A 21136-nucleotide genomic window follows, 5' to 3' on the forward strand; every position below is an offset into this window, starting at 1 on the left:
AGCCGGGCCGGGCCGGGCCTGCCGGCGGCGGTTCACGCGTCAGCGGGGTCAGGGGGAAGGGCCGTGGCTCTGCCCGGAGTCGCTCGGCGAAGGGAGGAGGATGCCCCGATCCCGCGGAGCCGCATCCTCGCGGTGTCTGCGTGCGGGGATCAGCTCTCCGGGCGACTCTCTGAAATGAAATGCCTCGGCCCAGGAGAGCTGGGGAGGTTCCCTAGGAATGCGAGAGGCTTCGGGAGTACGATTTGACAGCGATGGTTTTCCAAAACTCTGCCATTTCGGCCTGAGCTCGTTTAAGTATCTGCACCGGGAATTCCTTTCTCCCCCGGGGAATTAGCGCTTATCAAAGGCAAGGATTCTCTGAACATATGCAGAGCATATTTTTCTTGTCGAAGGAACATTCCTATGTCTGGAAATTGCCGCAATGTGCCGAAGAACCTGATCTGTGTAGGAAGCAGCCTGAGCACGGGTGGGACCATTTGGCCGTCTGTGACTGAAACAACACTCGAGTTTAGAAAAGGCTTTTGTTTGGGAATAGTTGCCTAGTACCTTTCTTAGTTATTGAGTTGATTTATAGCCTGCCTTTCAACCCACGAATGCACTCAAGGACTTCGTACCTTGGAGCGCCAGCCCTTCCCCTCTGCCCCACTGTGGTCTTTCAAGGATGGAGACTCCCCTTCAGCGCCGGGCCAGAATCGATTTCAGAGGAGCTCTGGGGACAGGATGGCATTCCAGTGCTGGGCAGGGCCAAAAGCAAAAGGGCTGGAGGCAGAATGCTCCAAACCCCAGTGTGCATGAGGGTGCAATCCCACACCTGTTTAGAAAGGAAAACAAAGCTCTTACTGCCAACAATTAAGACAGGCAATTATTCAGATAGATAATTCAGATTTCAATTTTTTAGAATAGGGATGGGAACTCAGTGATTGAGGGATGGGAAGATCTGGTGAGCTGCATATGGTTGGACTGGAAACACAGGTGGGCTGTGGCTGGTGTCCCAGTTCTACTGGCAGTCATGCTTAAGCACAGCTACTACCCAATATTTTTGTTACCAGAGATGTGGGGGATCAAACTCATGGAAAGCATGTGCTCCACAAGTGAACAATGGGCCTTCCCCTTTAATGGGGCCTTCCCCTTTAATACATTGTCCCCTTCCAGCAGAAAAAGCCAGCTTAAACCCAGCCTGCCCCATCAGGATCAAGGCCCTGGTTGCTTTCCACTGGAGCAAGTACCTTTAGGATTAAACTTTAAGTCAGCATCTACTGGGGAAGGAATCTCAGACCAGGATCACCTTCCAGAGGTGTAGCCATGTGGAGCAAAGCCTACAGTGTTACTGCTGTCCAGCAATGGTGTTCAAAAATATATGCCATGGGAAGAAGGTTTGGCATATGAAATATTCATTGTGCAGGAGCTCAGAATGAAAATCACAATGGAATTGTCTGCCAACCTGCATCTCATCACTTGCCAGTGCTGCTTGGTGTGGAATTCCTCACTGTCTGGAGGTCTGCTCCTGCGTTGGAGACATTTTTCCACTGATGGGGAAAAATTACAAGCCTAGGTAAGTTCACAGCATCATCCCCTTGTGTTGTTTTCAGAAACAGATTCTCTTAATTCAAGAGGCTCATCCCACTGCAGGCATACTCTGTAGCCACCAGATTCTTCAATTAACAGCTCAGCAACCACTGCCTTGAAGCCACTGCATGGGTACTTTTTACTTCCTTCCCACCTCCTGGTCCCTTCCAGCATATGCTAAAGAAGAGCAGAGCAGAGCTTCTCTGCATTAACCTCCTCCTGTGCCTTGTTGACTTTTGAGCATTGATTTTCTATTTGTGCAGCTGAGAAAAAGGATGCCTGTGAAAGTAAACAGGTAACTTTTCACAAAGACAGTGGGAGACAAAATACATTGTTGCTGAGGCAGCTGGTGTGAAAAGATTGCCTATAGGGGGTGGACATGCTTGTTTTTCTTAGGTGTTGACTTTTGGGTGGAAGAAGAAGGCTAGGAAATGAGACTAGTCTTAATTATGCATTCTGCTGAACAAGAGCAGCTGACAAAAGCCTGATTTTTACCCTAAAATGCAAATTAAGTGTAAGCACATTTCAAGGGGAGGCATAAACTGGGTTGCTGAGACAGCAGCTGGCCCACAGGTAGGAATAGAATCAGCATCTCTAGTCCTTTGTCACTGTTGTGTTATTTGGGGCAAATTACAGACTGTACCCCAAATTAGAAGCCTGGCTGGTTTTTCACACATGGGATTCCAATTTTTTTTTTTTTAAATGAAAAGGGATTCCACTTCTCTTGAAAAATGTTGATCTAGCCTAGACTGATCCTGTCAGGTATATATTCCGATCATATAAAACATGATCCAGGTTTTGTAAATTGTTCTTTAAACTTTGGCAACTGGGGTGTGAGTGCCTACGAGCACAATCCTATGCATGCTTAAACTGAAAAACATTGTGCAACTCCCAGCATGCTGGCTGAGGCGTGCTGGGAGGCCTGGGTTTTTCAGTCTAAGCATGCACAGGGTGGCATTCTATCAGAAAGGCCTGGGGTGCGTTTTTCAGATCAGCTCTCAGTCTCTGCTGTAAACCTGGAACTGCATTTAATTGTTTGTTTGCTTGCTTGTTTGTTGAAAGTTTTTATATACCATCCACTATAAGCATCTTGGGACAGTTTTACAATAAAAGCAGAACAAAATAAAATAAAATAAAGCACAGCATCCAATCTCCAATAAATAAAACCCACCTTAAAACCAAGTAAACATTAAAATAATGGGAAAATAAAAAGGGTTTTGCCCTGCACCGAGAAGCATAAAGCATCGGCGTCAGGTTATCCTCTTTGGGGAGCGTATTCCATAATTGGTGGGGAGGCCCTTCTCCAGGTAACCACCCTCCTAATCTCCTTCAAGAAGGGCCCCCAGAGGACCTCTGCCTCAGATCAGCTGTCCAGAGACCCTCAACGTATAGGACGGGGGGGGGGGGGAATATCCAAATAAATAAAATAAGTCTTAAGAGGTGGGAAGGCGCATAGAGAAGGAGGTGCTCCTTCAGGTATATAGGACCCAAGATGTTTAGGGCTTTATAGGACATTAGCAGCACCTTAAATTGGGGCCAGACATCAATTGGCAGCCAGTGTAACCGACAGAGGACTCGTGTTATGTGTGAATACTTGCTGGTCCCCACTGACATCCTGACAGCTGTATTCTGAACCAACTGAAGTATCTGGACCATCTTCAAGGGCAGTCCCATGCAGAGTGCATTACAGTAGTCCAGGAAGTTACCACAGCATGGGCCACTGTTGCCAGGCGCTGCTCATCCAGCTAAGGGCACAGTTGGTAGACCAGCCGTAGTGGAAGAAAAGCGCTCCTCACCACTGCTGCCACCTGAGTCTCCAGTGACAGCTCTGTGTTAAGGAGCACTCCCAAACTGCACACCCTGTCCTTTAGGGGAAGTGCAATCCCATCCAGAACAGAACCTCCATCTTATCTGGATCAAGCCTCAATTTATTAGCCCTCATCCAGCCCATCACCCTGCCCAGGCACCCGTTCAGCACAGCCACCGCCTCACCTGGAGCAGATGTAAATGAGAGGTAGAGCTGCGTGTCATCAGCGTACTGATGACTCCGCAGCCCAAACACTCGGATGCCCTCTCCCAGCGGTTTCATGTAGATGTTAAAAAGCATGGGGGATAAAATGGACCCCTGTGGAACTCCGTGGCAGAGCTGCCATGGTGCAGAGCCGTAATCCCCCAGCACCACCTTCTGGAATCGGCCAGACAGGCAAAGCAGTGCCTCCAACTCCCAACCTGGCCAGCCTGTCCAAAAGGATATTGTGGTCGATGGGATCAAAAGCTGCTGAGAGGTCCAGGAAAGCCAACAGGGACACACTCTCCCTGTCCCTCTCCCTGCACAGGTCATCATACAGGGTGGCCAAGGCAGATTCAGTACTGTAACCAGGTCTGAAACCAGATTGAAATGGGTCTAGATGGTCAGTTTCCTCCAAGCGTGCCTGAAGTTGTCCGGCCACCACCCACTCAAGCACCTTGCCCAAAAATGGGATATTAGCCACTGGCCTATAATTGGTGGCTATCTCTGGTCCAGGGTCGCCCTCTTCAGGACAGGCATGCATGCCCTGTAGCAAACTACCCTTCTCTCTGTCTTATCCCCTCCTCTTGGAAGGTGGGAATAGTACCCTGTCCTTTCTGAAGGAATGTGGAGATGATTACTCTGAAGCCAGTCAGAATACCTGAAATGTGCTTTAAAGAGATGGACTTCTTATCTGTGCATCTTTACTCAGGCCATTCCTTGTATTCAGTAGAGATTACTCTGTAGTAAAGGCACATGGGATTGCAGCCTTGCTTTGTTTTAATCCTGTTTCTGGTTCCTTCTGGATCAAGGCAAGATGCTTTTATCAATATTGATTTTATTCTTTTAATTTTATTTAATTTTATGGGTTTTTACAGTCTGTATTCACCTGAGGATATAATTGTTCTCTTTAGAATAGTGCTGATGGATGGGTTGTAACAAGTTGAAAATACATCCTTTTTAAATAATTGGATGGGTAGGAATAGTACAGCTAGAAAGGTTTCTGCACTAGCATACAAAACTGCACTTTGTAACTCCTTGCAGAACAAACACCCCCTACTGGTTATATGGCAGCAACTATACCATATAGTTTCATTTACCTAAAACAGAAGCATCCAGCTCCTTTTAGGGGCCAATCAGGTACCTCTGGGATGCTTTTAAGCAGGATGCGAAGGCAATGCCACCCTCCTGCTTGTAGCAATATAGTGTTTAGAGGCATACCGCATCTGATCCTGGAGGCAACGTATTTCCATTGTGACTAATGGGCATTGACATTCTCCATGGATTTCCGTCTGTTTCTTGTCTAAAACCATCTAATTTGGCAGCCATTGACACATCTTGTTGCAGAAAATTCAACAGTTAAGTCGGCATTTCCAGGTAATTATGCCAATACCAGCCAGAGTCACATTTTGAAGCATTATCTGAAGCCTAGAAAGGGATGGATCAAAGGAGACATGTATCTTGGGCTTTACACATTGTGGGGCTGTAAAAGCAACAAAGCTAAATAGCCGTGTAGCTGCCAAGCCAGTCAGCATCCATTTCCCTGAACTCCTATGTTAACATCTTAATCATCAGGTTTCAGTTCCCCAATGCTTCAAACTGAGAATTTAGGATGTGTTTGCTGGTGTCTGGGCAAAAGGGGAGTTGATTAAAATAATCTCATCCAGTCCATCCAGCTGAAGAGCATGTGGGGAGGTATTTTGTTTTATTTGGTTCTTACCAAGCTGCCGTTGATGGAAAATTTACGGAAGAATGGTGTTTCTCAAACAACAGTTATGCTAAAAAGCTTTCAGAATAGCATTCAGTGTCACAACACTCCCTAGAGAAGAAATCCATTCCCACTGCAAGAAGCAACCTGAATTAGGTCCGTCCCACTGCCGCCTGCCCTTGCTTTGGCTTGATTATCACTCACTCACTGGTAAAAAGTAAGGTGCACCATGGCTGTTCCCTTTCTGATGGCTGAATTCATAGCAAACATTTCGACTTACATCTAGACTGCGTTTTCTGTGAACATGGATGTCCTGTTGTACCAGTGTATGATGGTGGTAATCTGTTCTTGGAAAATGTAGGTGAGGCAACTTTTTCATAATAGAGTTTGAGTAGGTCACAACTAATGGGTCGGATCAATATTAAGCCAACTGAAGTTCCTATTACTTATGTGGGACTCGTCTAAGAATTATGGGTAACCTCACACATGTATTAACCACTGTGACATAAATAATGTGAATGAATGGTTTAACCCCTTTTTCTTAGGAAAATGTTCTTCTTGAGAAGCTCTATAACTGTACTCAACCAATAACTCTTGTATCGACTTTGGAATTACTATTTTGGAATTACTTAAATCAGACCCTTCTAAAATAAAACCATAGAAAGATTAGGGCAGGAGTACAAAACTCAAATGGATGACCAATGATGGTTCCCCAGCAAAACTGTCAAGCAGTCATTGCCATCTCTAGCAAGTTTAAGGACATAACATGTTGCCGGAACTGCAGGAATAATTTCTGATATACCATGCAGTCCTATAAGAGCCATGTTGTTCAATGGGACTTTTTCACAGATATGTGCATATTGCATCATCCCAGGGAAGTGGGATGTGTTGTGGAAGGTTTAAACATACAGAGCATCCTTTCCTGTTCAGGTGCTTGCCAGATGTTTTGGTCTGCAGTTCTCAGCATGCCTAAACACGGACCATGCTGGTTAAAGTGAATGGCAGGCGAATCCAAAATGCCAGCTGTGATGTTCACCGTTGTCAGAACTGGGGCACTAAATGCTGCAGGGAGTGGGGAGTGCTTTCTTGAAACACGCCTGCCATTTGAGAGAAATAACCCCCTCTAAGTGATTTTTCTGAAGGAGAAGTGCAAACAAGGACCAAGGTGTTTGCTTATTGAGAATGAAGGCTTTAAGTATTGCCATAACTCTGAACTGGCTTCATTTTTTTTCTTGTAGCCAAACTGGATTGGTTCCATGGTGTCCTGGTGGTTGTCTGGACTGAACAAAAGCAGCTTTGCCCAGACCTTGAAATGACTCGGATGAAGAATGCTTCTGAAGCAATTTCTAGTAGGGGTAGCTTCTACCCCTCACTCTTTCACCCCCAGAGGTTTCACCTACATCGCCCTTTCTCCAGACCCGAAGGGAAAGCAGGAGATTTAAAACACAAGAGGAATTCATCAGGAAGAGTGCAAAACATCAAGCACATTTGGATATTTTATTGACTGCTTCTTCCTACCCACCCCGCCGCCCCCATGTGCCACTATAGTCCAAAAGTCTGTATTGGTATGGGGATTGCTGTGGTGGTGCATAAGCATAGACAATAAAGCCTCAGGGATTGTACCCACTGCTTTCTGTGCCCGGCCCTTGCTCTGATCCTCCTTCTAGGCTGTGTCAGCCCCATTAGTGCTCCACAGCCATCTATCCTGCAGATGCAACCCTCGTTAAGACACAGCTGATAACTGGAATATTAACTTCATCTGTGCATACAGTCCTTTGCCATTCTGGCTCTCTGATTTTCAACATGTCCATTGATACCCTGGAAGGATCTTGGAGGGAGAGGTTGCCTAAAAAGTGAGGCTAAAACACACATCCATCGGTGTCTTTTTCAGTGTTTAAACAAATCCAAACACCAGTGAAATGCTCCGAGGCCATCAAGCACAATAATACGGTTTGCAAGTTTTAGGGTTTCTAAAGTCACATTCGAAGAATGGTCATCCCAGCATTTGCTTCCAGTAAAGCTGTCCAGAATGCCTGCATGAGCTTCGCGGGGCTCATTCAAGGGTTTCTAGATGATGGAGCTCTGTTTCAGGAGTTTCGCATTTTGGCGATTAGGACTTGAGAGGTAGGTACTGGGGAACAGCTGCAGAGTTTGTGGTCAGGCATGTAGTGGTCCAGGGTGACAACAGGGGAGGATCCAGATCCCCTCCCCAAGAAGTACCAAGATATCAAAAGAAAAGTCCATTTGAATCAAAGTAGGCAGAAGCACAAGGGCAGAGAACTTGGATGTCTGGCCTGAAGTATGAGTGGCAACAGGAACAGTGGACTCCTAGAATGAAGGACGATGCCTTCTTCAGGGTCTCAGTTTGGGGGCTATTTAAAGGCTAGTATCTAGTCTGCCTAGTTCCTCAGTATACCTTTGTGCAGTTCTCTGAGCAAAGGAGGAGAAGCCCAGGTAGGTTGGTGAGACAATTCCAAGGGGCGGGATGAAGGTTATGCTTCTGCTGCCCTCCCTTCCCATCATTAGTAAGACATACCCCTGAATGACAGGCATTTATTTCAACTGCCCAGTCTTTTTGATCTTGCATCCCACAGGCTTCCACTTGCCTCATCCCACTGCCTTACTGGTCCTTTACACTAAATCGCAAAACCTAAAACTTGACAAGCCAACTGAAGGATGCACAGGAATAAATATGTGTCTTATGTACTTCTTTTTGTAGCTGGGAAAGTTGGGTTTTCAAGTTCTAACTTGAACCTTTCCGGGGTGTGATGGGGTGCCAAACAGCAGTAGAGGAGATTTGGCTTAGTCAAGCAACCCAGTGAAGGTGACTCGGGGCTGGAGGGGGAAGGACTCGGATGTCAGCCTCTTGCGCATAGCAATGCTATACTTGCTGAGCTGTCTTGATTTCCAGAAGTGGGACTGTGGCCCTGTCATGCACACAGCAGAGCTGCAGACCTTGGCAAAAAGGGCTGTGTTTTCCATGCAGAGTACAAAATACGTTGTCCTCCCCACTGAAGAGACCGTCTTTATGCATGACTTTTCTTGATGTTTTATCTTAGTCCGCCCATACCAGCAGGAAGGTATTGGAGAACAGAGACCCTTGAAAGTTAATGCCCTCCTTCCTCGGGGTCTTCCCATCATCTCTGCACCCATCAGAGCAGCGTCCGTTGATGGCAGGCATATCCCGGTTGTGATCAGAGGCAGATTGTAGGCAATGCTGAGCATCATGGAGGGGCTGGTTCTTCTGAAGCCCCCAAGTAAGGAGAGTCACTGGGTCTCTTTGGCCTGGGCCGAAAATCGGAGAAGAGCTTCCAGGATGACAGTCCCTCCCTTCAAAACAAATGCGCCCAGAAAGCATTGGCATAGGAGTTTCTCCAAAACGCCACAGGAAGGAGCAAGAGAGTCCACGCAATTTCAACAGAGTCTTCTCAGAGGAACGGGTTCATACTGCCTTGGGAAGGTAGCGGTGGCGGGACTGAGCCAGAGAGCGGTAGGAGAGGCTGAGGCAAGTTGCTGGGAAGCTCTGGGAAAGGGCCTGCCCCAGCCTGAGGGAAGGCACTCATGGAGGCTGGCAGGGTCATCGCCGATGGGATGCTGCTGAGTGGGAGAGGGAGAGAAGCGCTGTAGGACATGGCGCCCACGCCCATTCCCATGGCTGCGCTGGGCCCCGGGGAGCTGGTCCGCATCTGGTTGAGGGTTGGCTTGGGCTGGTCGAGGACATTGAAGGGGTTGGTGGGAGAAGGTGTGCTGAGCCCTGGGAGAAGGAAAAAGACATTGTCAGCATAACTTCGCCAGGAGTTGTGTGTCCAAGACCAGATACTACCACGGCCTCAAATTCTGTGCCAGATGGTGGCAACTTTCACAACCAAGAACCCCTCCTCTCTTTAACATTGATTAGGACAGCAGTGGGAGTGAGCCCTGTCTGTGTTCCAGGGACTGCACGTTGCACCACGTTTTCTAGTGCTGCTGGGGCTGAACCACTTGGCATCCACAGCGGAAGCAGGAGTCATAAGCCACGAAGAAATGAGCACTGCTCTGGTGTGTGGCAAGGATCCATGCTCTTAGTTCAGGCCAGTTTGGATTTTCTGATGCCTGTGGAGAGATGAGCCCCATGAAAAGGGGACTAGACGGGAAAGGTGGGGGCTCTGTGGCAGGGCGAGGCAAAGGGTTGTGGACTGGGAAACCGCTGTCAAGGCAGGCATGGGTCCATGGGTCTTTTTATTCCAGCAATATTTTAATAACTTTTAATATTGGTTTATATATGTTTTTAACTGCAGCCAGTGTGGATCTGTAATTCATTTGTGTTATGTTTTATATTATTTTATCTATGTAAGCCGTCCTGAGGCCTTTGTGACAGGACAGCATATAAATATTCTGAATGCATGAATGCATGAATGAATGAATGAATGAATGAATGCACAAGCCAGCAGCTCCTGCAGCCCCTCAAGCAATCTGCCACGGGCTTTCCTTTCCCCTGAGTGGCTTTCCTACGTGACCTACCTGCCAAGAATGGATTACGAGACTTCAGGTTCTGGGGAGCTGTAACCAAAGAGTCCAAATTAACCAAGGAGGAGGCATTTGGGCCAAGAAAGGTCTCTGGAGTTTTGCTATCCTTCTTCTCCTTCTTTGGGTCAGGAAGAGAGTCTCCGAGGCCTGTAATATCAAAAGCGTCCTTATTCTTGACTCCATTCTCCTTGGTGCTTGAAATGAGGTCACTATACAGGTCCACATCTGCCAACAACAAAGGGGGTGGGTCAAATAACAGTTTGTGTCGATGCTCCCAGGCTTGTCCCACGTTCTCCTGGGGTTCTCATTGGCTGGTTTAGGGTGCCATCCTGTGGGGATGCCTGTAAGCCACCGGCTCAGCTGCTTAATACAGAGTGGAAGGGGCAGCGGAGGCACTCCCCCCCCCCCACTTTGCACTGTTGCTGCATGGACACTTCCGGCCACCTGGCGACAGCATCCTCATCTTGGGGGAGGGAGGGAGGGAGGGAGGAGGCTGCAGTGCTACTAGGTTATCTCAGTACCAGACCCCATCCTCTGACACCTCCCCAGGGTCACTTTCCCAAACCTCAAGAGCAGCCAGTGCGGTTCTTTTTCTGCTGGTTGTAGAGGGTGGAGGAAGGGGATTCGAGCTATGATTCCCACCTCCCAAGTTGGAATAATACCTTGGCATCCAAACTATGAGCCCCCAAAACAATATCTAAGGCCAGAGGAGTATAACCTCAGGTGCAATCTGAAAACAGAGCAGCAAAAGCAGAAGATATAATGAAATATACTACAAAAGGAAATGAAGCAGCACTTAAATTCCAGCTGAAAGATGCATCTACAGCTGGTACAACTACAAACGCCTAAACAGCTGAAAAGGGTTGCTGCTGGCACTGGAATGAAACCGGGGGAAGCACCAGGCACACCTCACCGCCTGAGCAGGGGATTCCAAAAGCAGGCACCAGGATGGCCACCCATCTGTCTTGCAGAGTGGAAGGATTTAAAGAAGTGCTTCAGGTGCTAATTATATTAACACCCAAAGGCCCCTGCAGGTAATGATGGGCAACCTGCAGGGTCCAGGCCTCCCCTCACCAGCCTGTAGCCTTCTCTCCTTGCCCTGTGTGGGTGAGTTCACCATGATTAAGTATAAATGCATTCTGGGAGGCTGATAGAAACTTAAAACATCTGGAGGGCACCAGGTTGCCTACCGCTACTTTGGGCACTGCTGCCCCAAGCCTAATCCATCGGGGAGCAACAGACAAATTTTGGTATAGCGTAGTCGTTACATGATTGTCTTTATTCTCAGCACTGCCTTCCTTTAGCACATGTCATCTTTCTAATCTCATTTTCAACCTCCCTTCCCCTAAGATTCCCTCACCTAATTCTGCTGCAAAACAGGATTGTCCTCAAAAATACCTTGTGGATATCCTGCTCTAAGGAAATTCTTGCTTGTGATTCCAAATGCTGTCAGCCTCTTCCAACTGGAAGACTAGAGCTTGATGGAAACCATACAGCAATCCTCCCCAGCCTGGTGCCCTCCAGGTGCATTGGACTTCAACTCACCTCGGCCCAAACCAGCATACGCAATGGTCAGAACTGCTTGGAATTATACGCCAGAACATCTGAAGGGTACCAGATCGAGAGAGGCTAATATAAGGTGATAACATTGAAACCAAAAGGCCACTACAGGGTAAGTGAAAGCAGGGCAAAGCCATATGCATCCCTGGCGGGATACATGCTACAAGAATTGTGTTCTTTCAGTATAAATACATCATCACCACCACCACCACATTGGATTTGCATCCTGCCATTTTCCTCTTGTGAGAAACCCAGGATGACTTACATCCTCACAACAACAACAACCCTGTGAGGTAGGTTAGGCTGAATGTGCATGACTGACCTGAAGTCACCCAGCAAGCTTCATGGCCTGGTGGAAACTTGAACCCAGATCTCGCAGCTCCCCACTCCAGCCTCTCACCACCACACCACTATAGGACCCCACGGTGACTTATAATCAAATGAGAAATTTTTGAATAGCATCATCAACTTTGAAACCTTAAAAACAAATCAAAGCAGTGGGGGAAGAATTGTAGGTCAAAAAGATATCCCCCACTTCAGTGTGTGGCTGTCAAAATCACGGGATCAAAATGATGCTGGGAAAACATGGCTAGAGGACCTGCCAAAGGAAAGCTGGTGTCAGTTCCTGTGGGCGTCTACACCATTCTCATGACCATCTCTCCCCCTGGATACGGCAGAGCAGGCGACATCAGCTGGGTCCCTACCCATGTTATGGCTTACGACTCCCATCTTCCCTAACTAGTTGTTATGCTGTCTGCAGGCTGCTGGAATCCAAAACAACTGGAAAAATGGCAGCTGGGGACAACTGCATTCGATCTTTACTTACCAACAGGGCTGTTGGATTTCACAGAGGCAGGGGCATGGGAGCTGTCATGTTCCGCCTGATCCGTATCTTCTGGTAGTTTTGCAAACAAGTCGAATGGAACACTGCCTATGGAGAGATGAAGACAGAAAGCCAGGCAAATCCTTCATGGGACTCAAGGGTCTTGCCATTCACCCCCTTCCTTCTCTGTTCCTCACTCACCCCTCCCAGGGATAATTGAGCACTCTCCATGCTTCGCCTTCCCATGGAGGGCAATGGAAGCAAGAGCTTGAGCAGATTTCCCAGGGAGCCCTAGAAAAGTGGCGACAGAGGTGTGCCCGTCCTCTCCCAGCCTTCATCCCTTGGACTTTGAAGCCTAAGAGCAGAGACAGCTGTGCTGCAGGCACATAAGGCAGGTGTCCATGGAACTCCTGGGTCTCTGCTGGGCCAGAAGGCCTTAAAGGTGGACGGGAGGCTGAGAGAGGTGCATGTACCAGCTCATAAGGCAGGGCAGTGACCTGTCCCAACTCTATTTTGACCCTAAAGATAAACACGTGGTGCATGTTACCACTGAGGTGGTCACCAGGAGATAAATGCTACTCACCCTAGCTGAGCGCTTAAATGGGGTATTATGCAGCATGTGTATGTAGCTGACCTTATATGGTTTTCGTGTTATGGGGGTTGTAGGGCTCTGCCACTGTTTCATTTTTAATGGTGTCTTCAAAGGTGTATCTTTTCCTATGTTTTAGCTGATCCCTTTTAAAAAAAAGTTTACATTTTTGTTGTTGCTGCTTTTAATTCTTCGTTACGGGTTTTGTTGTTTGTTTCTTAACAAGTATAGAGAGCTTTGACTATAGAGAAACTCTGAAATGGGATAGGATGATAATGAAATTAGAAGGAATGATGATGCAGGGGGGAAATGAAGGCCACAAAAAGGGGGAAGGAAACCTGGGAATTCTTCCCCGAGTGGCTTTTCTTACCAGTGGCAGAAGGCTTATCCGCAGGGCCTCCCCAAGGATCAGCGGCAGAAGTGACACCTGCGGAGACTAGAGCAGGTGGTGAGGACTTTCCCCAGGGATCTGAGGGTGAGATGCTGGCAGGCAGGGACTTCACCGCCCAAGGATCAGAGGAAGAGGCAGAGGAGGAGATCTGAGGAAGATCCCAGGGCACGGCGGCAGCTTGACTGGCAGATGCTGTTGTCTGGCTTAGAGCATCCCCTGAAGGTACAGGTACCCAAGGGTCTGTGGTGGGACCCCAAGAGGTCCCTGCCGATTCCACAGTGGATTTGGTAGCTGGAAGAAGCAAGCAGACAGGGAAGTGAGGTGTGAATCAAAATAGCTGTAAGCAACGGATGTGGGGAAGAAAGAGAGAATGAACAAACTTGCAGGTTCGAGAGCAGGTAAATAAGTGGGAATGGCATTAGAGATGTCACCTGCTTAAAGAACACCTATGGAGTGGTCCATACATAGTGCTGAGGGGGCTTTAGGATTCTTTGGGTCCCCAGATTATATGGGGTTGGGAAAGTGCTCCAACCTCAGAGCTGGGACTCTATGCTTGGCGCCCCCTCCCTCCCTTGTGCCGGGCATGGGAACAGTGGCCACATCGAAGGGGTAAAGAGGACATTCTCTGGGGAGCACCATGGGGAAGAGGCTGGGTCCACAAGGATGCAACATATCCTGGCAGTGCTCCAGTTTCCTTCCTCCTGGTCCAACCCCTTGCAGCTGGATGGCCGAAATGGGCCTCTGAGCCGATTTGCGGGGCAGGCAGGAGGAACATGGAGGCAAAGAGACCACTCTGCTCCTCTTGCTCTTCATAGGTTGCCCATAATCCTCTGAGTTGGGAGGCGTATGGGTATCTCTGTTGGGTTGTACTGCATAGGTTTGCACATGAATGCTTTCTGGAGGGGGCTGGGGAATTATTTCTAGATGATCGCATGACCCAGAAAGACCCCTCTCAGGATAAGCCTTTCTGGGGAGACCTAAGGGGCAAATAGGTCTCCCAGCATAGCCCCTGCCACGCGTGGATTTTTTTCCTAAGTGCTTCTAATGTAACACTTGTGATTACTTTTGTATTAATACAAACTCCCCATCTGATTAATAAGAGCATATTTTTCTCTGTCCAGATGCTTTTAATCCCTTGGAGGCTATGCCCATCCTCAGCCAGGTGGGAGCAGGAGCAGAGCTGATCTTCACGTCCCTGTTTTCCCACTCTGTGTTTTCTCTATATGCATCATTTGCCCTTCTCACTGGGGCATGTTGAAGGGAGAGGGAAGGAAGCAGAAGAGATTCAAGACTAGCTCAGTTCCTGGCTTCCCCAGTTCCTCTGCCAGCCACAGAAGCAGCCCCGTTGCTCCCTCCCTGAGGTTGTGTCCTTGACCTCAGAGAGGCAGCGAGTGCCCCATTCTTTCTGCAAGAGTTGTGAGAGGGAAGGGCTTGAGGTTCCAATTCCCAGTTCCAAGATCTGAGCACTGTCTGGGCACCCGGAACATCCCTTGGTGGCTCAGACGTATTCCCTGGGAATTGTGGAACTTTCCCCACTTTCCCCACATGCATTAGACGGCACCTTCAAGCTGGTTAGTCAAGCCAGATGCTGCAGCCACAGGCAGAACATGCAACAGCAGACAGTAACAAAACATTTGCCCACACAGGCCAAAAGGGTGCACGGCATGGAAGAAAGGCGAGAGCAGCTGCAGAGCTCCTTACTGTTATGCTCCCAAGAACTGGACAGGGGCAGAGCAGGAGGAGAGAAGGCCGTGTCTTGGTTCCAAACCTCAACAGACTGAGGAGTGCCCCCACCTGGGATATCCCATGGATCAGCGGAAGTGTGGGCAGAGGTGACCGGTGCGGGTCCAAAAATGTCTGCCAGCTCTAACACAGAAGACTGGAAAGAGACGGAGGCACAACATGGGTTAGCGTCCACAAGATCCGTGGAATGTGAATGCTTCGCGACCCACCCACAAGCTTGGAAGCTATCAAAGATGGGGGTCTTCCCCCTCTCCAGGCACAGTGTTGCAATGCCTTCCTTCCTCAAGCCTCAGACTCTTAGGAATTAATATTCTGCACAATATTCCATAGTTTGCAGCAGGAATGGGGGGCACGTGGCCTTCAGAAGTTGCTGAACTCCAACTCCCATCAGCCCCAGCCAGAATGGCCGAAAGTCAAGGGTGACGGGAGAAGTCGTCCACAATAAACCCAGTCTTAGTTTCCACCTGTCAGAATGTTTACCTTCCTGTATAAGATAATGCATGGTCTCATTCAGCCTGGTGCAATCTAGAGAGAGGAAGACCAGCAATGAGAAGTTACCTGTGGCAGCTTATGGAGATTTTGCTTACACTCGAGCCAAATTTCCATGCCTTGCATACTGCTGCATGTGCTTGGCTGAGTTGAGCTCCATGCTTGTATGTTGCATTGGCTTGCCTTTGCAGGTAAAGTGGGTGTGATGCAGAGCTTCAGGAGACTTCTTAACAAGGTAGAGAATATCCACCCAGGACATTTGTAAGTATTTAACTCCTCTGTTTGATTCATCTTCCCCCCGGAAATATAATTAACACATGCAATGGACACATTTGGCAATTTGAAGCTGCCGTTTGTCTACATCATTATAACTAGGGGTATTCTTATTTATTTATTTTCAAATTTATAGGCCGCTGAATAGCCCTCTAAGTGGCTTATAACATTAAAAACAGGCCAACAGTACAATTCTAAGTACAGGAGGGAAGAGAGGAAAGGAGAAACCTGCTGATGGTAGAGTGAGCTCTTGCAGTCAGGTCTTAAAATCAGGTTCTGAAATACCTTCAAAAGAGGACAGTTTTCACCTGGTGTCAAAATGAAAATAGGGATGCTGCCAGGTGGGCCTCTTTAAGAAGCCACTTCCACAGTGGCAGGAGTGGGGGGGCAGCCACTGAGAAGGCCCTTCTTCTAATTGCCATCCCTTTTCCTTCCTTTCGGGATGACTTTTTCAGAAGGACCTCATTCCCAGGTCTCAGTGGATGGGTAGGACAACAACTTTTTGTTTTTTGACATAAACTTTGAAAAATCTTCTGAAAGTAGGATACCGTCCTTGGTATCACTCATTTGGCTTGAATAATCTTCTGAGAGATGGACATTGCCTGTGCTGTTTTCAATTAAAGTGATTCAGAATAACTATTTGAAGAAGATGATTCAAAACTGGAGTATACCAGACACCCATCTAAAGCAGGTCTTCTTGAACAACTGGTTTGCTGCTGTATGTTCATGTCACAGGATTACTATACATTGATGTTACATGTAAACGCATAATTATATTCCTTCCCAGTATTCTCAGATATTTGTGTCTTTTGCTCCACCTCCAACACCCCACTATGCAGGCCACCGATATGAGAATGGGCTATGGGCACGTGATGTTGCTCACATGGTTACAGTTGGAAAGGGCCAATAAGCCATCCTGAGCATAGCAGGAGTCGAGCGCCATGAATGCCAGGTGTGCTTGGATCTCTGACAAACACAATCTGAGCAACAGAACATGCGTGGTTCCTTTACCTCCCCATACAGAGAGGGACAGGCCTCCAGCTGATGCTCCCTCTGTGGTGCCCTTAGGACTCAAGGACATATCCAAGAAACCAGGAAATGGTGACTGTGCGCCCTCTTGGCATTTCACCTGCCGATACAGCGGATGCAGTCCAGAGAAGCAGTGAAGTCTTCCCGAAATCAGTTTCACCGCAGGCTCAAACAGTTCAGGGTTCTTGCTGTTTTTCTGGCAGTGCTCTGGGCTGCAGCTAGAGATTCCAAAAAGCCCCCCTTGTGCACCCAAAGGAAATCTGAAGCCACTCATCCTCAGCCATAGACCACTGGGAGACTACGGTGAGGGGAAGCTGCGCCTGAGTGCAGACTCTGCCTAGCCACTGGCATGAAAAGAAGCAGCGGGGAAGATCACACATCTTTCCGTGAGCAAGCGGAAAGAAATTGCCAGTGGTAAGCAGGGAACCCTCCAGCATGAGGCTACAATATCTGCAATTCCACCTGAAGTAGAAGCTGTCTTGGAGACTTCGGAGAAAGGCTGGGCAGACAGCAAAGGAGGGACAGAAGGTTGCCCACTCCAAGCGAGATGCTTCTGCATGTCCACTCTTACAAAGGACAGTTGTCCATCTGAAGTCCTCTCTTATCTGAAGTATTTAGTGGGCTGCCCACTCCACGTCTGGCTTGATGTCAGCAAATTACATGGAGAGTCAGCTGTGCTCTTGAAGTTGCCCTCTCACAGCTAGTGCTGGGACAAGCAGCCCCATCAGCCACTGGCTCAGTCTTCTCCACCATGGTGAGATGTATACTATTTCTATTCCAATCATAGCAATTATCTCCAAATTTCTGTATTATATATGTGCAAACATTATGCAGATATGTCTCCTCTTTTGTCTCCTTTTTTAAAGGATGCATTTCCTCTTATTTTGGTGTTCTGGAAGTGGCCACCCCAGTCCACCACCAATTAGCTGACCAATCGGTGCTACATACCTGACTTTTCTTGGTTTTATCATCTTCCTCCTCCACAGCAAGGTGACTTTCTTCTAACACCCTCTGCAAGAGCGAGTTTTCTCCCTGCCATGCCCTAACCTCCTGCGGTCAAAAACAATCCAAGTCTGAGTCAAGGCCAAGAAGAACAAAGGATCATTTCCCACTGACAACGACCACCATTTAGGGAACACCGTGTGCACTTTTAATGGCAACTACAGTTTTAATTTTTGATTATACCTATATAACCCATGCTGTAAATGTACAGAACCATGATAAAGTGCTCTCTGTTAGGAATAGTTAGTCTTGTGAGAGTTAAAGTTAGCACCCAGAAGAGAACCAGAAGGCAGAAGAAGAAGATGCAGCTGGGGGTCCTGACCAGGATGGGGGTCTAGAATTCTCTCATCTAAAAGAGCCCCACAAGTTCTGGGACAATGAGCCCCTTATGCACACTTTATTGGGAGCAAATTCCATTGTGCTCAGTGTCAAGCTAATATGCCTAGGATGGGTTTAACATATGAAAATATGTTAGAGCTGGAAAGAGCCGGTAAGCCTTCCTGAGCACAGAGCTGAGCGTCATAAATGGACACAACAGCCTGGTGTGCTTGGATCTCTAAAAAACACAAGAGGCCTCACTGGTTCGACTGTCAAACTTTGTTTAACTAATTCCAGAACTTCACAGTTTTGTCATGGAAAGAGAGGAAGAGACTCCGTAAGACCCACTCTCAGCTTTCTGAGTCTCCGAAACTACTTTCCACATGATGCAGAGTTTCCTTCATAACTATGTGGAGTAGACCATTTTTCCTCCACATTAATACTTCCAGAGCTAAAAGATGTGCAGAATTTCTAGACCCTCCTGGATACAGCAGGTTGCCTCAGGAAGAAGATGCAAAGCTAGGCCCAAAGCTGCCCCAGTTAAAAAGACAGTGAATTCCATCACAGGAAAGCGATTGTGCCCTTTCACCTCTGGGGTGTGCGATACCTTCTCATGCTCCTGTTTGCTCAAGGTAAGGGCAATCTGTAATTGCAGATCTTCATCTGTGCTGGAGACTGAAGGAAGTGGCTGCCGACAATGAAGGAGAATTGGGTAAAAGTTCAATCTAAGCCAGGGCTCTGAATGCAGTCATCTATCCTGGGTCAATGTCTGAACCCCTCTTCCCATTCATGATTAAAGAACAAGTCTGTCATAACTTTAAATTGTCATAATTTCTTCTTGCTGGTGTTATTCTTTATTTCCTTTCTATACCACCCCAACAGCCAAAGCTCTCTGAGCAGTTTGTAGCAATTCATAGCAGGTACCATGAGAAAACTCAACAAGATTGGAATTCAGTCATAAAATATGAAGACAATTACCAAATGGCCTGCGTGACCTTGAATCCAGCCATGTATTCATTCAACTATTTTTGCCCCGTAGTATATACCTATTTGCCCTATAAGAGAAGCTTTCTCTTCTTTCACCAAGCTTCTAGTTTCTCCCTCCCTCCCTCCTGCCACTCTTCCACCTTTTTTCTCCCTTTATTCTATTATTTATTTATTCTTTATTCTATTACTATCCACCCAAATTTTAGCATGCATCATTTTCTTCCTGACTTGCTTACAATACCGATGGGCCATACTGCCCCAATAAACAAGCTCGCAAATATAAAATGATAGAACAATACTGTGGATCTAAGCATATGCAACGGACCCCAGGGCGTGGATGCTACTAGCTCTCTGTCTTCTAGCAGTGAAGGGTACAGCTGATGAACAAGCAGCCACCAAATGAAGTATCCAGGACCAGTGCTGGCTGTAAGAGCAACTCTGAACTCTGAATTGACCCCTTATGGGTCAGTGTGGTCCTATCCAAGGCAGACATTTTCCCAGCCAGCTGTCCACTGAGTCCCTCCCATCATCAGCTCCATCTTGTCTGGATGTAGATTCCATGTATTTGCCCGTATTTAATCTACCACCAGGAAATCCACCATCTCACCTGGATGCAAGACAAATGAGAAAAGGGCTGAGTGTCATCAGCATCGTGATGGCACCTCACCCTGGATCTTTGGCTGAATCCCACCTCCTGGTGGTTTCATGTTCGTGTTTGAAAGCACAGGGGCTGAAACTGAACCCTGCAGGATGGAATCTGTTCCCCAGGAAGGAGCAGAGCCACCAGGAAATGCCTCCAGCCCACAGCCTGTGAGGATGGCCTAAGAGCGACGGGATCCCAGGCAAGCAAGCAGGGGGGTCGGTACGCTTTGAGGTGCAAGTGCTCAGCATGACAGTTCCCCGAGTCACTTCTCCAAGTAAAATTCCACGTGTGCCAGCTCTCTGCTCAGGCACCAAGGCCATCTCTGTCCTGAACCAGACAATCAGCTTCTTCCAAAAGTAACTGAATTTCTCTGACCACCCTTTTCCTCAATACCTTGCCCAGAAATGGCAAATTATAGTGTTGTTGCTTCTTGAAAAGACATTCTTCAATTTTCCCAAGAAATTTTACAATAGGTCAAGATTAAAGACTAAACTACAGTTAGGGGAAATCAGGCCCAAGGATTTAGGCAGGGAAGAACCTTTGAGGCAGAAGGACACACTTTCCCACGTGCTTAAGAAACTGCTCGTCACGTTGGCCAGCCTCTGACAAACTGCTATTCCAGTAGGGTAGAAGAGACAAGGTTGCTTCTCTCCCAGGATTGTCCACACACCTTTTCTGCCTCCTCAGGTGAAAACAGCTGGTGCTTATCCAAGCAAGCAAGAGCAGCGGTGCCTGAGTGAGCAATGATCCAGTAACCAGACTTCCCAACCCGGAGCTGTCCAGGTGTGCTGGACTGCAGCTCCCATCATCCCCAGCCAGCACAACTTCAAGTGAATGGTTTACAGTTAATAACTTGCCACTTCCTTGTTGTGTTGCACTCAGTGGCTTTCTGTGTGTTTCCTGGTGCCCGCCTATGGCTCTGTGGGGGGTTTGTTTGCTTGCTGCACACTTTGCGTGAGCTGGCTGGCTTCCCGAGCTCATGCAACCTGAGAGCCTGACTAGCTGACCGCTGTGGTGACCCTCCTGTCCTTTCTTCAAGCCAGAGCTTATCAAGTATCGTTCCCAACCCCAGTTTCCTGCAACAAGGCTGAACAACAAGCAAAGAATCCGTGGGTCTTGCAGGTGCACCGGTTTTATTGTCAGCTTAATAGCGGAAAGGCACAACTGCACTTTTGTCGGAGGACAAACAACGGTCCCCATTGCAGTGGAGCAACACTTCCATGTGCTGCCCGTCAGGTCACATCTGGAAGGGCTCTGACCAGTAGCCAGCACTGACCTTGCACTTGCCATTCATAAAATGTTGCGTGCTGCTTCCCGGCTGCGGATCTGCTTCCACTAGACCTCTGAGCACAAAAGGTGCTTCCTGGCAAGGCTGCTGCAGATCACCATTTGCAGCAAACGCCATGCCCAAACAAGCCAGCCAATCAGCAGCCTGAGGCAAAAGGTGACACACCTCCAGGCGCCTGTTGACACCCGTTTGAGCAGCGAGAGCCAGAGTTCA

The 21136-nt window shown here is 47.9% G+C and overlaps 1 protein-coding gene and 1 long non-coding RNA gene across 8 annotated transcripts in view; one reads left to right on the plus strand and one right to left on the minus strand.

The window, feature by feature from the left end:
* The first annotated feature begins 29 nt into the window (after positions 1-29).
* On the plus strand, positions 30-6916 carry LOC123018151. The gene is made up of 2 exons (XR_006413732.1): positions 30-1552; positions 6521-6916. It is a non-coding gene; the product is annotated as an uncharacterized LOC123018151 (long non-coding RNA).
* Positions 6766-21136, minus strand: part of EPN3 (epsin 3) — a 36237-nt gene continuing 21866 nt past the window's right edge. Inside the window, exons 4-11 of one of the 7 annotated variants that reach the window (XR_006413730.1) lie at positions 18613-18693; positions 17634-17735; positions 14853-15030; positions 13131-13442; positions 12175-12279; positions 11334-11392; positions 10451-10518; positions 9927-10013 (exon numbers count right to left, since the gene is read on the minus strand). Coding sequence is in view for 4 of the 7 variants with exons in the window: in XM_044419992.1 (XP_044275927.1) it covers positions 8711-9036; positions 9783-10013; positions 12175-12279; positions 13131-13442; positions 14853-15030; positions 17634-17735; positions 18613-18693 (1335 nt within the window). In the remaining 3 variants the exon portion in view is untranslated. Of the gene's footprint in view, positions 9037-9782; positions 10014-10450; positions 11393-12174; positions 12280-13130; positions 13443-14852; positions 15031-17633; positions 17736-18612; positions 18694-21136 lie in introns of those variants that run through there. The other 6 variants (XM_044419996.1, XM_044419993.1, XM_044419992.1 and 3 more) reach the window with 6 other exon arrangements.

Source organism: Varanus komodoensis, unplaced genomic scaffold, assembly GCF_004798865.1.
Source record: "Varanus komodoensis strain SLA01 unplaced genomic scaffold, ASM479886v1 scaffold11, whole genome shotgun sequence".
Lineage (NCBI taxonomy): Eukaryota > Metazoa > Chordata > Lepidosauria > Squamata > Varanidae > Varanus > Varanus komodoensis.